Genomic DNA, 17,409 nt, shown 5'->3' with positions numbered 1-17,409 from the left:
TATAGAAAGAAGCCATTAACAGTCGATTATTGACACAGTAATTGCCACTAATATGGTGTTTGATCGACTCTGATAGTCTATAAATGAATGCTTAATCAGTCGAATCGCTAATTTAAAGCTTTATTTAATCGGTTAAAGTCTTTTTATCGTCATTATATAAAAATATCGCCCTACTTTAACTGAAAATATATGTTTATCTGTGTAATTCTGTGTTTATGTCATAGTAAACACCATTTATTAACACACTACAGCTCTCGTGTGTACATTCTGTACTTTTTCAAAGGGGGTGTGTTAACTGTGTGGCCGATGACGTCAACAGATCGCGACGAAATACGCCGTCTTCCTCTCCGCGTGCGCTCCTGTCGCATGATACGAAATCACAACAGTCATGGCTGCTGTCGGATTCAGTGGAGAATGGATTATTTTCACCTGTGACACAAAACTCGTGGCCATTCACACCAAGCAAGACAGGTTTGATTTATTTAGATCGACGTCTTTGATTTTTAATGTGAGTTCTCACTTTTGTCAGGGTTTGTTTACAGGATAGTTAGCATTTAAGCTAACTCTGCTGGCAGTCATTCATCCAGTGAGCAGAAATTAAAGGTTTGATTCTCCGGGGATCTAAGATATTTTAGATTTGATAATGTTTTCCCTGACTGTATTGCACTGAGATTATTTTAAGTTACAACACTTCTTTTCTACTGGCAATTTTGTCGGAGATGAATGCTTTTTTTCATCAATAATAACACCCAGTAAAACTGCAGACAGTGCTGTGAAAAAGCATTTCCCTCCTTCCTTTTGTCTTTTTGTGGCATATTTGTCATATAGAAAATGCAGTTTGTGTATGATAATTTCATTCATTAAGGGGAAAAAGCATCTATCTATCTATCTATCTATCTATCTATCTGAAAAGCAACACATCATGGCACCATCTAAAGAAATTCTAAAAGAGATGATAAACAAAGTCACTAACATCCTTCAGTCTGGAAAGGGTTGCAAAGCCATTGGCAAGTCTCTGAGACTCCAGCCAACCCCGGTGAGAGCCATTATTCATAAGTTGAGAAAACCTGGCAAAGTGGTGAGCCATCCCAGGAGTGACCAGCCTACTAAAATGACTCCACTCTGTCATCAGTTTGTGTCCTCAAGCTTAAGAGCACTTGGGTTATACAGTACGACACTGATCCGAAACACACCAGCAAGTCCAACTCTGAATGACTTAAAGAACAAAAATGATAGTTTTCGAGTGGCCTGGTCAGTCTGGACCTAAATATGATTGAGATGCAGTGGCATGACCTTATCAGACCGTTAATGCTTTGGCCACTCCTGTGAAGGTTCACCACCGTGTTCCAAGTTTTCTCCATTTGTGGGTAATGGCTCGTACTGTGGTTGGCTTTAGTCCCAAAGCCTTAAAAAATAATGAATTAGGAAAGCGGCAAATTCTTTTTCAGTACAGCATTCCACACAAAGGCATTTTTATCAAGGTTATTTTATATTACTATTTTTCTTTACACATGTTACTATCTTTCTTTATCATATTACTATCTTTCTTTATTTCTATAATGTATGAACATTTACCGTAATGGCGTAATTATCAGGCTACGGTGCTAAACTTCCTCTCTGTCAAGAGAGATATGTACATGTATCTTTGTTTTACATTTTATATGTACATATAGATAAACAAAAAAAATATTTTATGTCTATTCTTGGGTGTAACTAACATGTTAAAGTAGATGCATAAAGTGATTTTAACTATTGGATTGATTTTTTGTTGCAGAGATCCATTTGTGTTTGACTGCAGCACTGCGGAGAAGAGGCCAAAGACAAAGGATGACAACAGCAGGTAAAAACAAGCAGGGGACATGAGAGCAGAATCCCACAAAACGAGACGAGAGTGTATCCTGGTCTTTTGAACTTCAAGGCAGAGTTTCGTATCATGAAAGGGGTTCTTGATACCAGCATTTTAAATCTCAATATGCTACCAAAATCAAACAATATTAAAGTCTGAATTGATACCACAGCAACAAAACTTGAAATCAGGCCCACCCAATATTTAGTTGATTTTTTTTTCCCAATTCAGTTCAGTTCGATTCAATTCAAAGAACTTTATTTTTCCGTTAGGAGCTTCATTTGTGCCAGAGCATCTATGCGTATACTGTACATACAAATCACGTACCCAACAACATCAAAATAAAAACAGGCAATATACCATACACACAACACATCCAACATACCAGATATATCATCAAACAATGCAGGCAAGCTGCTACACATTTCAAAATCATACAAATATGGGGTGCAGAGGCCTAGTGGTTTGAGGCATGCCCCATGTACGCGGTTGGCCCAGGTTTGAATCTGGCCTGTGGCACTTTCCTGCATGTCTCTCCCCAGCTCTCTCGTACCTGTTTCCTATTCTGTCCACTTTCCTTCTCTATCAATAAAGGCATGTAAAGCCAAAAATTAAATCCTAAAAAAATCATACAAATATATTGACAATGTTTTGTTATCCAAAAAATGGCAGTAATTTAGTGCAATTTAGACTGTTAACATGCATTTGTTGATGAATTTATTCTCCACCTACAAACCCTTCTTATAAAATAGTATTTTTTTTTTTAAACCTTTGATACTTTTGATACTTATCAATAATTGAAATAAATAACAAATTTTATTGTTTAAAACAATTTGTAACAAAAAAACTGGAGTAGAGATACATAATAACAGAATGGTATTGCTATCTGCAGATGTAACAGTATCTGCTATGCTGACATTTACAATGGCAGTTTTGATTTTAAAAATCTGCCTTAAATATTATTATTAGTAAAAAGCCAATATTGTGCATCCCCACATTGAAGTATTAGAAGTTTGACAACTTTAGTGTGGCTAATGCTTCACCTAAAACTTTGGCATCTTGGTGTCCTGATGGACAGACATACCTCGCAGCAACCTAGTGGTTCCCAAACATTTTTTTGTTGGTACCCCTTTGACAGATGAAAATATTTTTAGGCCCCCCTACCCCTCATTGTACAAATCAATATATAAAAATATGTAAATTTACGTCGAACAAACTGCTATCACAATTTTTGCAAACAAATTACTTTTTTCTTTTGAATTCACCACACCATAAAACCTAAGAATCTTGAGTTTTAAAAATCTCAACCTCTGAAGATGAACACTTCCCTGAAAATGAAACATAACAAACATCTTTAAGATTTATACATCAATGAACTGCAATAATTTCAGGAACTACTGTAGGCTTTTGGGGCTACAGATTTTCTTGAGTCTTGGATGCAGCTGTGCAGACTGCCTCTCTCAGTTCATTTTCAATATCCAGCTTTGAATTTCTTTTCTTTTTTTTTTTGTATTAATTGATGCAACAGCAGAAAAAAAAACACCCATCTCTCTCAGGAAGGATGTTTCAAAAGGAAAGCATATGGCAAAGGCTCTTGTGCCTAGCAGGGGGCACTTCTTTTCCTCTCCAATCCAAACTGCAGACAAAATCTTGGACCTGAACTGGGATAACATTGTTGAATCTAAGGTGACATCAATGAACTGCTCCTCTTCTGCTGTGCCAAAGTCACCAGCTGCTATTGCTTAGCCTCGCCTTAAAGAAATTTGATAATACGAACATATAATAATAATAATAAACTTTATTTATATAGCACTTATCAAAACACAGTTTTTACAAAATGCATAGAATAAAACAAGATAAACAGGAACAGATTAAAACAAGAACGACCAGCAGTAAAAAGGAGATGATGAATACACATAATAAAAAAGCAACAAATATATTAGAGAGGGGGGTGAGATAGATACAGTTTAAATAGCACCTAAGATTAACAAGGATTTTAAATTTTAAGAAAAAGCCTTCCCATATAAATAAGTTTTAAGCTTAGATTTGAAAACTAGGAGCGAGTCGGTCAGCCTTATATCCTCTGGTAGGGAGTTCCAAAGTTTAGGGCCTTTAATGGCAAATGCCCGGTCACCTTTGGTAGCCAGTCTGGACCTGGGAACAGCAAATGAAGAGGCTCTTAGGGATCTTAGATTGCGATTTTGGGTATAGGGAGTTAAGAGCTCAGTGATATATGGAGGGGCCAGATGGTGTTGTGCTTTAAATGTTAATTAAAGGATTTTAAAATCAATTCTGTATTTTATGGGCAACCAATGAAAATGAAGAAAGTATCGGGGTAATGTGGGACCTACGGTTTGTGTTATGTCCTTTATCAGTTAAACTTTGCCTGCTAATGTCCTTGTTTCTTCCTAACTTGAATTAAATAATCTGGTGATGAGTCAGTTTTTTTTTCACCACGACCAACTTTTCAATCTGTCTATACACAGAGTAAGATTGTATGGGCCAAGGGTTGTAACAACACCACAGAATAATCTTGAATCAGATGTAGTAAAAGTCAAACAATACTGATATCCATTTCAGGCCAAAGCCCAAAAGAAGCAGCTTATATTATGCAATTTCTTGTTCCTAACTACAAAAAACAAACTTCCACACATTGTCTATAGTGTACTAATATGTTGGCAATGTTTCCTAATACTGTGCGTTAGTTTGCCTGCAGTGTTTGGATGGATTCATATCCTTCCACATTCCAGCCTTATGAAATCATGTTTCATAAGAGCTTTTTCTAAATATTAAGATAACAGAGATCATGTCTTTTTAATACACTCGGAATTAAAAAGTTCCAAAGTAATAAAATATTTGCAACCTTATATCAAGTCATATTTTACATACATTAACACTCCATAAATAGCAGCAATAGGACATTATTCATTAGGATAAGCCCTGTGTTACTTCTCATCATAAACCTTAGCTTATATAATTTCAGACTAATCTCTAATTTAGATAGTTTGCAGGAGCTTGTCTGGATTTTCTGATAGCTGAAAACAAGAACTTAGAGTTGAATCTAAGTTTAAAAATAATGGTAGCATGACAGCTCACGAATTTAAATGTTTTGCAAATGATAATACTTTTTTGATGAGAAGCAATCATTGCACCTGATGACTAGATGATATTTGTATTACCCATTTTTTATATTAACCTATCTAAATCAAACCTTTATATGTTTTGATAAACTATAAAAGTAAACATCCGTTGTTTTCTGCTCCTCAAAAAATATCACAGACCGAAATCATGTATGAAGCAATGCATAAAATTTGAATTACAAATTTACTAACAGGAGATTTGTTTTCTGTCATCAGTGATGGCGGTGGTTCAGAGGAAACAGGAAGTGACAAAGTCCTCGCCTTCACCGTGTCTCCGTCTGGAAAGCTGGCGGCGCTGACGGATGACAACAAGAGGCTGGTTCTGTTTCGCTGTGAGCCTTCATGGCAGTGTGTCAGCGTCAGGTAAGACTGAGGCTCTTTACCCCTGTTAGAGCAGCTCCGTTCTCTGTAAACACATTAATATAAGGTGTTTCTGTGTCATACAGGTGGGTGGTGAGGAGATGCACTGCCATGGAGTTCAGTCAGACGGAGGAAGAGCTGCTGGTTGCAGACAAATCAGGAGATGTTTACTCCTTTTCAGTGACAGAGCCGCAGAGGGAGGGAGAACTGAAAATGGGACACCTGTCCATGTTGCTGGCTGTGGTAAGAAACACAAAGCCACACAAAAGCTGCTGAAAAACTGGATTATGTTTCTGCAAGCGCTACATGTACTCATGTTGAAGCATAGTGACACCTATATTGATCACCTTTGTCTCCCAAAGACATCAGTTAGTTAGTCTTGGTACATCTTTCTCTGTAAGGCCATACTGCGTGGGCAGCCTTAATTTTTTAGGTTCTCTACCAACTTCAGAAACTGTTTGGAGTTGGTAGAGAGCCTGAATAATAATGAGGGAATTCCTCAAACTTGCCTCTCTTTGGTAAAAGAACTTTTGATGCTTTAGTCCATCATCTTGGTCAGAGTGACAGAGTCATCTTAAAGTAGAGCGTTAAATGGAGAATTAAGGATCATTTGACCATTGTACGCATGCTTTCCTGCTTACTGCAGCTCATTTGTTTAATGATTTAACATTTATTTGTCATTTATCATGGTCTATCGTTCGTTGTAAATGTGAAACTTCTTGTGCTGCTGTCTATGCCGGGGGTCTCTTGTGTCTTGTCTCTTTGTACCTCGAAGGGATTACTCCCAATTAAATAAGGGTTAGATAAGTAAAGTAAGAAAATAAATAAACAAACAAACCTCTCAGCCCTCTTTAGTTTTGTTTCATCTTGCCTGAGCTCTGCTGTTCTGATCACACATTTCCTCTCACACAAACTCAGATTTTTTTGAGTTCACTGTCTTGTGCATATGTCTCTCTATGTGTGTCTCTTTAAATGATTACTCTGTTTTCTGACCTTCAGACCGTTTCACCAGACAACAAGTTCATCATCACCGCCGACAAAGACGAGAAGATCAGAGTGAGCCACCTCAGGTCGCCGTACAACATCCAGTCTTTCTGCCTTGGACACCAACAGTGAGTATCTGCAGCTTTCCGCTCATGAAAGAAAAATAATATCTCTGATATTTCAGGACAATCTATTTTGAAATTTAAATATTTCTCATACCACTGTTGCTACCTGCTTCAAAGCAGGTTATTTCAGGCTAATTAAGCTCTCTTTTAGCCTTTTTTTAGAACAGTGGCTTTCATTGATTACTAAAATGGGTCCAAGAAGAACTCTTTTTTTTTTTATAACTTTATTTTTTTTCCTCATTTTCCAACAACATGAACAACACAATGCATTTCCAGAGAAAAATCAACATAAACACAAAAGTTTTCAGGGACATTGCAGGTAATCTTCTCAATCCTACATAGACAAATCAGTCTTTGGCATCACTTTCAATGTACATAGTCCATTTCCTCCAGATCTGTTCATGTTCATTTCCTTTGAATTTTAGTTGGTGTGTCAACTTTTCCATTGCATATATATCCTGTATAATTTCCAACCAGTGTTCTTTCTTTGGAGATTCAGCTTTGTACCAGTTTCTAGTTATAGCTTTTTTACAGGCCACCATTAGGATTTTGAACAAGTATCGATCATTTTTTCCCACAGTTTCTTCAATGTTTCCAAGATACATGACAACACAACTATTTGGGATATCATAACCCATTATGGTACTCACAGTAGTATTTACAGAATTCCAGAAAGGTTTTAAAACAGATCAGCTCCAGAACACATGTGTATGGTTGCTTTCTTGGTCTCCACATAACCTCCAGCATGGTTGGGAGGACAAGAAGAACTCTTACCCATTAAAGGGTACCAAACATTGTAGGGATGCATGATATTAGATTTTTGCTGTTATCAGATGTGCCAATATTTACAAATATTCATATTCGCTGTTACCGATACCTGCATTTAAATGTTGTTCCTGCCTAAATCTCCACAAACTTATTTGCACATTCAGCCAGTGTTTACTGCTGATATGGGCCAATATTTGCAGTCAGTATAGGCCAGTATATACTGATATTTGCTGCTGATATTTACAGCTGATACAGGCTGATATTTATAGAAAATACAGGCTGATATTTATAGAAAATACAGGCTAATATTAACAGTTTATATGGGCTGATATATACTGATTTTTACAGAAGGAAATAAGCTGATGTTTAAAGCTGATATAGGCCAGTTTTTAAAGCCGGCACAGGCCGATGTTTATAGCTGATATAGGCTGATATACAAAGATGATGTAGGCTGATATTTACATCCAACATAGGCTGATTTTTACAGATGATGAATGGGTAGTAGTTTTTGGCAGAAATTTTCAGGTTGCCTAAAGATTAAATCCTCGAGCTAATACCAGCTAATAATGACATCATAGTGAATCCCTAAAACATCCCTAAAACATTGCCAGCATGTTATTGCAGTTTAGACCTACAAGTTTCCTGTTCAAAAAAGAACAATAAAACACCAAATATTGGGCCTCTGGTACTTATATTTTTGTCACTGTGAGATCAGAACAGTTATTGATATCATTGGATTTTTACTGCTGTCATATCAAAGTAGTGGTTTACTGATAACTATAAATCCACTTCACATACTTCACATACAGAGGGCTGTTCGATACTAGTAGAGCTAGATTAATATTATGGCTTACATCCAGCTCCATAAAATCAACTAACAATTTCACAGCAATGTTGCAGCTCATAAATAGATTAAAGTGCATTTGTATAATCTTGGTGTTTTTTTTGTTTTTCCTCCTTCCCCACAGGTTTGTCAGCGCTCTGCTCATCCCTGCAGGTCATCCACACTGGCTGCTGTCTGGATCAGGGGTAAGTGCAGAGGAGAAAAGGGTACACAAGTATAACACTCAAGTAAAAGTACACTTACTGATAAAATAGTACTCAAGTACAAGTAATTTAACTCCAGTCATCAACATAATTTTTGTTTGTGCTAACCATTATTTTAGGCAAAGCTTTAGGCTAAACTGAGCTACTAACACTAACATCAATACAGTTACAATGCAATCATGTTTAAACTCTTCACTGTATGTTGAGCGTGTGTGATGTCAGACGTGTTTTGTGGCAAACACAGACTACCCCTGTGTGATAAAGCTGCTGACTTTCTTGTTCCTGGTTCATTTACTGTTCTTCATGTTGTATTTCACCTTTACCAGGTTCACGCTTATTTCTCAATGACTACAAGAATTCAGCAATTAATTGCAATTTAAGAATTTCTCTTTGACAGCCCTATTTCTAGTAGGAACTTTTTTGGGGGGGTGCGGGGTGTCTTTATCAAATAGGATAGCTTAAAAAAAGACAGGAAATATAGTGAAAGAAGGTAGGTGAAGATGTGCATCAAATGGACAGTAGGATCAGGATTCAGTGTGTCCTGGACTCTAGCCTCTGTATACTAATGCCTGGTCCACCAGCTGAGCAAAGCCAGCGCCCAACAGCCACACTTCTAAAATATATTAAAGATGCATAGAGAAGTGAAAATGAAGCATGTCTGTGTTCATCAGGATGGGACACTGAAGCTCTGGGAGTTTGAGTCAGGATGTAAACTTCAGAGCTTTAACCTCAGGGAGCTGGAGGAGACGCCACCATCTGAGGATGACAAACAGAAGGTAAGAAGTACTGGGAAATCTGTCACAGGATATAAGCAAGTCTGTTTTTTACAGTCTCCCAAATGGAAAAATTGTTTAAGATGGTATGTCATCCTGCATGAAGATTTCCACTTCATTCAGACAAGAGCATACTGCAGGGAAACTCCAACCAGTGTGAACAGTGTCCTCAACCTGCCCACTTTAGACATGAATTTTCCAAAGTATGATTTGCTGCTTGCACAAAGACCCACTGTACTTCATGCAGATGTTTACTCCAGGTCTGACAGGTATAGGAGGCTTAGAATCAGGGTGATTCTGTAGTTTGCACATGAAGCTCACTCTAACAACATTAGGAAATTGTTTTGGAGTTCAGAGCTTGTGTGAAAAGGGATTAACGCGTTAGCTCCAAGCCCCACTGTGCAGCTGGCATGGCTTCAATATCTCCGTCCTCTTGGTCAGAACATCCTCTTTGTGTTTCTCTGCTCAGCTGTGAGAGAGAGTGATGATAAAATGGGTCACAAAACCATACTGTAACTATGAGCTCCTCTGTTTGTCTTCACACAGACAGCTGCAGCATGAGCCCCAGTGAGACTACACTAATGATCTTTAAACCCTAGTATTTATTTGCATGCTGCAGATTGATCAACTTATGGGTGTTTTTTAAGACTGACTCTGCTCAATCATCTTCCTGACAATAGAAAATGAATGAAGGTCTTTCTTTTGGAGAAATTTTTGTGAAAATATGTTTATTTTGACTAAATAATCAGTACTTTGTTTAAAGTTATGTGAAGATCAACTAAATTTTCCTAGAAGCAAATAGAGATGTTTGTCTTAAATTAGATCAGTGTTTCCCAACCGTTTTTCCTTGGAGCCCCCCCTACATGCTCCTCAAAAAAGCGGAGCCCCCCTAGGACCCAAGAGAGAAGAAAAGTGACACATTGCTGCCAAAAATCAACATAGATTTTACCTGTTCCACTGATAAAACCCTAAAAAAGGTCCATGCATACTTTTCTTAACAAAAGAACTTTGTATGAACTACTTTATAACTGCTTTATCATGGTTTTAGTCAATATTTGCAAACCTATTTTTGGCAGCCTCAGAGCAGACAAAGCCTCGCGCCCCCCCTAAGATCTCTGGCGCCCCCCCTGGGGGGTCCCGGACCCCAGGTTGGGAACCAAGGAATTAGATCAAATTTCAACTTTTTCTTTTAACTTATTTTAGCTCTGTTGTCTGTTTTCATTATGTGTGCATGTTGTGTTTTAAGTTTTGTTTGTTTCTTATAAATACCATGTTGTTAAAATGTGTTGACTTGTGTTTTAAATGCATACATTTGCACACACAAATATAAAATATGTGCCTTATCTGTATATTCATAGTTTTCTTTAATCCAGAGATAAATGAGATATTAAAATCCTAGTTTTACACAAGCAAATGTGAGGGGGATTATTCGAAGACCTCATTTTCTGTTTTTGTTTGATTTCCCAGAATCCCACTGCGTGTTGTATCATCAGCTCTCCTGATGCTCAACATGTGGCTGTGCTGTGTGACAGGTGAGTGTGGCTACCTTTGAGAGTCAGAGATTGATGTTATCAGGGCTGTGGGTTTCTTAGCAAAATGTAACACAAGATTTTTCTCTCTTAGAACTGAGATCCCAATTATTTTGCATGGCTTCCTTTTATATATGCATCTAAGAAATTTTGCACTCTAATAAAAATCCATGCTTTCTGGGTCTTCCAACAGGTATAACCTACAATAAGGGGCTTGACATAAACTTAACACTTAAGGATTCCTTTAATATCCTAATGCATTAGTCCCTAACTGCACAAAATACTCGCATCCCAAATACTGCAGTAAAAATATTACATATTGATCTTATTTTCCACTTTAAACAAGTCAATCTTGTAAAAACTACTTCAGCCTGAAATATACGTATCAATTATTTATTATATTTTGGGGATTTTAACTCTTGCAAGGCCTGTATGTTTACATAACTCTGCCATTTTTTAATTGAAAAAAAAACAAACAAAAAAAATTTCCATAAAATAAATTGAAACGAGTATTTGATTATTATTGTTATTATTATTATTATTATTATTATTAGGCCCTGAAAAGGAGCCACGGGTCAGATTATAACCAGGACTGCCTACATGAACTGTAGCCTCCGTTCATGGGGTGTTACTTAACCTCTAGGCCTTCAGTACCTTGAATATGTCTTTTAATTGCTTTTGCAATTCTTACATTTTATCATTGCAGATGAGGATTTCATCTAAATTAGGAGTTCTGGACTGGTGGGTTGGGGTCCAAAAGTGGGTCAGGGCTGTTTTCAGTGGGTTGCGAAAGTGGCCCTGGAAAAAAAAAACTGTCAAAAAGTCCACGTATGAAATGCCTTAGCCAAAATACATCAGTACATTTTTATTTCACTCTATTTTTCCATGATAGTGAGTACATTTTACTCATTTTATTGAGATAAAAACCTGTTTAAGTCCTCATCAGAGGAAAATAACACTGGTTTGCTTATTTTACTGTTTAAGTTTCAGAAAATTTAAAGAAAACAACCAAAATCTACTCCTTATCATGGAAAATGGAATAAAATATAATGTATGAATGTCTGTTACTGTCCAGTTTCCAACCTTTTTTCTTGGAGTAAGTATGGACAGGAATCTTGAGTGACTCTGTTTTTAACTCTGACATGTCCGCTGCCTTTGAGCTATTTTTACTTCCTACAGTTGAGTCTATTTTTGGACATATAGTATAGAAACACAATGTGGCTTTGAGGCCACTGGATACTGTATTCTGTTCATGTAGCTCTGATGATCTGATCCCGTCTCTTGTTTTTATTCTCAGATTGTCCACGGTTCAGTTCTTCTCTCTGAAAGATGACAGAGAGATGAAGATCGTCCCTCACACCAGACTCTCTCTGCCTCACTGTCCTTCAGACATGACCTTTGACCCATCAGGCCGGCTGTGGGTGCTGATGGACTCAAGAGAAACACCGCTGCAAATCTACACACTTTCACAAGACTCCTGGGAGGTATACTGCCATGAATATATTTATTACTCTTGTCTTGCGCCTAAAAATAGACCTTCTGTATTTTCACACTGACACTCAACCTCTGCTGCTTAAATAATGAAGTAAAGATCAATATGAAATTATGTTGAGGAAAACAAGCTGATAAGATGTAGCAACACTAGCTCCATTAATGCTACAAGAAATCCCAGACAACCCCTTAGTGAACCAGTTTTATTTAAATTTCCTTTTAGTGAAAGAAAGTTGTTTAGCTGGATGCACTAACAGATGACTAGTCAAGCCTGGGTTATTCTTCTATAGAATACCATCAGAGAACAAAAACACAGAGAGGAGCAAATAGCAGATTAATCATTTTTGATACTCTGCTTTTCCGTACGGAACAGTAGGATTTAACAGACCTTGCCTGATCATGCCAATCAAATATTGTGTAAATCTGAGCAGAAAATGACTGATTTTATCAATAAAGAAATGAATTTTCAGTACTGATCTACATCTTAACACCTCTGAAATATGTTTTCACTGAATTTACCACCACCTCTGGCATTCTAAGGAAATCAAACGCCCTCCAGATAAGAATGAGGTACGGACCCAACTAGATGTGCTACATCAAAAAAATACTATGTGTAAATGTTTTTACCTCCGCCAAGGAGGTTATGTGATCGGCAGGGTTAATTAGTTAGTTAGTTAGTTTGTTAGCAACATAACTCAAAAAGTTATGGACAGGTTTTGATGAAATTTTCAGGAAATGTCAGAAATGGCATAAGGAAGAACTGATTAGATTTTGGGAGTGATCCAGATCACTGTCTGGAATCTGGTGCCAAATCATGCTTATGTGGTCTATATAGCCTGCAAATCTGGGATCCCTCTTTTCTGCTCAGTTGTGTATAACAATATATTGATTTAAAAACCTGGATAACTTCTGTGCCATGATACTAAAAAAGATCTCCCCCCTTCACATTCAGTAGTGAGATTGTGCGAAACGGGCTTAGATCAGATGACTCCTCCTTGGGATTCAGGATTCCCACTTCCTGGCACCAGCCTCTCAGGATAGATTGCTTCTTCCAAACTAATCTTAGTAACCATGAAGGACATCAGGTGCACTTTTAAAACTAAAATGTAGAGCTGTTATACTCATAGAAAACTGTTAAGATGAGATCTTTGTAAAGCATGTTTTACAGATGTGTCCTATTTATTGTCTATAATTGTCAGATCAGTGAGGATGAAGAGCTGACGTCCAGATATCCCTGTGTACAGAATTTACAGAACTTTTTGGAGCTAAACAGTTTGTTAACAGAGACTGCAGTCTACACTGCACCTCACTTCCTTCATTGGTAAACTGATTTGCACCAAAACAGATAATCTATACAGATAATTACAGATATTTTTTTGCAAATCTGACAGCTGATGCTCTGAATTTTCAGAGTGTCAGATTTTTCAAATTTGAAACCCAATTAATTAAAAATCCTTCGATACCATCATTTTCTGGCATAATTGTTCGTAGTTTTAAACTTCTCCAAAGCCAGATGATGTCCTCAGTCTTTATTGCCTGAATATTAGCTGCCTGAATTAACCAAGTGCTATGTGTACAAACCCATAGGTAAATACCAGCCTAGTGCTACTGTATGTGCTCACACTACTCCATCAACAAACTATTTAATGGATGTAAGTATTTTGTGTACAGTTCAAATTTTGAACACTTTTTCTATTTGATAGTATTTTCTTCAGAATACCCCCTGCTTTGACAGTGAAAAACTTCATATTCAGTTGTGAAAGCTCCTCAGGTGTAGCAACAGTAACCAAGGGGGCGGGGCTTAGTGAAGGGTCAGTTGCAAACTATACTCCCTCTCCCTACTGCACTACTTCACAATGTTCTTGTGTAGTCGAGGAAGCTGCATTATACATTTAGAAAACAGTAATTCATTGTTTAGTTAAAAAAACACACTTGGTGTGTTTTCTTTTTGTAAGACTTCTTAATTTATAAGATCAGAGCAACGCACCTGGGCAGTATATCTCTGATTTGTTTCTTTGCACTTAGGGAAGTTGTGCTGAAGTTGAATATATATATATTTTAACTACAAAAAAGACAGGCAGCACGACTGACAGGATATCTCCAAATTCTCCTTGAGCTCAACCTGGCATGGGTCAGAGAGTAGGCCTGACCCAGTTTTGGACAGTGGGCTATGTTGGGCGAGCTACAGGTTCAGGCTGGGAATCTAACCTCTACCTGACCAAACAGCAGCATTATTGACCCAAACACATCATAAATGCATCAATCTGCATGTACTTTTGTAGACTTTCATCCTGGGGGTAGTGTAAGGCAGTGTTCATTTTGTTTACCAGAACTATGACTTTTTTGTTTACCTTTTTTCCATGAGAGAGACTAGACCAAGACAAGCCAAAAACATAGATCTTCGATGGCTAAAACTTATAAAAAGTAAGTTTAATTTTCATCAAGATGACTAAAACTAGACTAAGATGTAATTTATATTTGGCCAGACATTCAAAATCCACATTTTCTCCACTGTGGGTAAATCTGTGAAAATACACTTAATCTGCAGCTGTTTTGCTTCTCAGCTGTTAACAGCAGGGACCCCAGGTTTGGCCAAGTGCATAGAACAATCTGCCATGATTTGGTACAAATAAATAAATAAATAAATAAATTCTGAGACTAAAAGAAAGGGCTAAAACTTGAGGACCTTTTATGGACTAAAACTAGACTAAAATGCTTTTGAGTCTTCATCTACTAAAACTAGACCTAAACTATAAAGGGTAGAAATGACTAAAATGTGACTAAAACTAAAAGGCATTTAATCTAACTAACTACTAAGACTAAGACTGACTGAGACTAACTAGGACTGACTAAAATTAAAAATAGCTGTCAAAATTAACACTGATGTAAGGAGATGAATTTTCCACCATGATTAGACTAAAGGGAATCAATTAAAACTAGACTAAGACTATTAAGGATGAAAATGGACTAAAATGTGATTAGAACTATTGATTTTTTTCATCTGAAGACTTAGACTTAATCTTAAACAGCTGCCAAAATCATCCCTGGTATCTGTAAGTCATGTAAAATCCACATAATAAAGAAGATGACAACCACCTTTTGTTCACCGTGTCCCGCTGCTTTTTTTTTTGTGTCCTTTTGTTCTCTTTAAAAGCACATTCTGTGGGTGTCCGAGACAAATTTCCCCCAGGTTTGCAAGGTCTACTATCTCATTTCCATGTTGTCCGCCTCTGAAATTCACACATCATTATTTACATTCAGAGTGTGGGAGGACATGAAGTGGGGGAAAAAAACTCCACACATCCAAACAAGGCTGTGACTCGCATCAGCAGCAGCTCCGTGGACTCACAGCTGCTTCACATTCACTCTGCTGACGCTCTAATTGTTACTATGATTGTAATGATCCAATCAGACATCTCTTTCTTTGTTGATGTATGTAAATCATATTTCTAGCACAAACATAGGCAAGTGTTTTTGTTCCTGGCTGTTAAAAGGCTGAATTCATTAAACCACAGCTTGCAGACATGACTTGCTGTATTATATAGCTGCTTCTGTGTCTATCTTTGGTCTTTCTGGAGCTAATTTTTGTCTTTTTTGTTTATCCCAGTGTTGTGCAGAGAGCGCCGAGCTGCAGAGAGTGACTGCAGCCCTGCAGCCTCACAGGGAAACACTTCAGGGTGAGTCATTCGTCACACAAACCCATCCACACTTCCATGTGACCTTACGGCCTCTCGTCACTGCATCCTCAGCGTCCTCCCTCTCACATCCTCGTCCCACTCGCCCCCACCAGACAGAAATAACCTGCTGTGTCACACGAGCTCTCACTCCGCCTCCCCAAACATCTTGTGCTGTTAGCGTGGTTAACCCCGCATCGTTTTTATTCATGATAATCTGTCTCATCAGCTTTCTGAGATCCCTCTCCATCCAACATTTAGAAAAGTTTCTTCTTAATGATACCAGACTCCATTGACTAAATGGTAATTTAAGCTCGGAGAAGAGAGGATTTACTGCTTTTCCACTGTGATGTTTTCTTTACTTATTGTCCAGAGCCCTGTCTCCACACTCAGGGTGGGAAACTCTAAGCCATTTTCATGTTGTATTGTTATATTCCCCATTTAAAAGGTGGTCACAAAGATGATGAAAGCTGAAAAACCTAGAGAGACTTCCACATTTCATGTTAAAAAACGTGTGATAATCCGTAGGATTCGGCCTCTTCCTAGATGTCATTTACATTTGATTATAATAGATAGTAGAAAAGGTAATAATTAAAGATAGCACATTTTAAACATATTGTGGTAAAACTCACTGGATGGTAAATAATGAAGGAAAAAAGCTGGTTATACACAAAAAAACTTTATCAAATTCCAATGTTTCAACCAGAGGTCTTCTTCAGTTGATAAATCAATTATTTCATCAAATTATCCCCTGAAGAAAATTTCTGGTGAAAATCTAGTAATTTGATTATGTTTTAGTGGCACTGAGTAAGTGTGCAGGACAGGTGTACATTCTTCTTCAGACTCAAATGTTAAATATTACGAACCTCTAAAAACTCAGATCAACCTAACCTAAATCCTAATTTGATAGAGGAGGATAGTGGATAGAGTTGGAAACAGGGATGAGAGCGGGGAGAGACATGCGGTAAAGGGCCTCAGGTCGGATACTAACCGGGGCCTACAACGTACGTAGGGTGTACCTTGAACCACTCAGCCACCTGCGCCCCCAATCTAGACTTCTGTTCACACAAAACAATAAACCCCAGAAGCGTGTCCTTAACAGCTTGACAGATGTGTTCATTATTATTTCGCATACTTAGCTTCTAATTTTCTAACTATGACAAATCTGCAGCTGTTGTTCCTGTTACCAACATTTCCCTCCTGTTCTCTGTCACACCAGTGTCCATGAAGTCCAGCAGCCGCTATGAGCACCTGTACAAGGTGAGCTACGATAACGTGACAGCGTACCTGCAGAAGAAACAGCAGAGGCTGGAGGAGCAGCAGCTGAAGAGGAAGACACCTCAGAACACCAATGGGAAAGAGAAGAAGAAGATGAAGAAGGATACAACAGAAACTATAACATCCTCGTGATTGGACACTTAGAAAAGAGAGGTTTGTTTTTCTTTAGGTTTAAATAATATGATTTAAATGTGATTCTGATGAAGAACGTGGAGTGACAGGGCTCAGCCACAGGATCTATGATTATGAATTTTTATGTTTGGCTCTGATTTCTGGCAGATTTTTTACTAATAAACATATGGATATGCCTTCTGTTTGAACCATCATCACAAGGTGAAACATGCTGATCATGACTATGCACCGCATGCCACCATGTCACTTTGACTTCTTGTAC

At 37.7% G+C, this 17,409-nt stretch overlaps 1 protein-coding gene across 1 annotated transcript; it reads left to right on the top strand.

Moving 5' to 3' along the window:
• The first annotated feature begins 332 nt into the window (after window positions 1–332).
• On the top strand, window positions 333–17,323 carry wdr4 (WD repeat domain 4). The gene is made up of 11 exons (XM_041807250.1): window positions 333–471; window positions 1,775–1,840; window positions 5,203–5,349; window positions 5,433–5,589; window positions 6,346–6,458; window positions 8,192–8,252; window positions 8,942–9,046; window positions 10,511–10,575; window positions 11,870–12,056; window positions 15,671–15,740; window positions 16,957–17,323. The coding sequence occupies exons 1-11, from the start codon at window positions 389–391 to the stop codon at window positions 17,145–17,147; spliced, it is 1,245 nt and encodes a 414-aa protein (XP_041663184.1). The 5' UTR covers window positions 333–388; the 3' UTR covers window positions 17,148–17,323.
• Window positions 17,324–17,409: the final 86 nt, after the last annotated feature.

The sequence above is a fragment of the Cheilinus undulatus genome, linkage group 15 (assembly GCF_018320785.1).
Source record: "Cheilinus undulatus linkage group 15, ASM1832078v1, whole genome shotgun sequence".
In the NCBI taxonomy this organism is placed as follows: domain Eukaryota; kingdom Metazoa; phylum Chordata; class Actinopteri; order Labriformes; family Labridae; genus Cheilinus; species Cheilinus undulatus.
The sequence above is the reverse complement of the archived record's forward strand: the minus strand, read 5'-3'. Positions and strand labels throughout refer to the sequence as shown.

Coding starts and splice junctions, on each gene's coding strand:
- wdr4 (XM_041807250.1), top strand. CDS start 389: ATGGCTGCTGTCGGATTCAGTGGAGAATGGATTATTTTCACCTGTGAC. Junction 472..1,774: donor ATTCACACCAAGCAAGACAG/GTTTGATTTATT, acceptor TTTTTGTTGCAG/AGATCCATTTGTGTTTGACT. Junction 15,741..16,956: donor TCACAGGGAAACACTTCAGG/GTGAGTCATTCG, acceptor CTGTCACACCAG/TGTCCATGAAGTCCAGCAGC.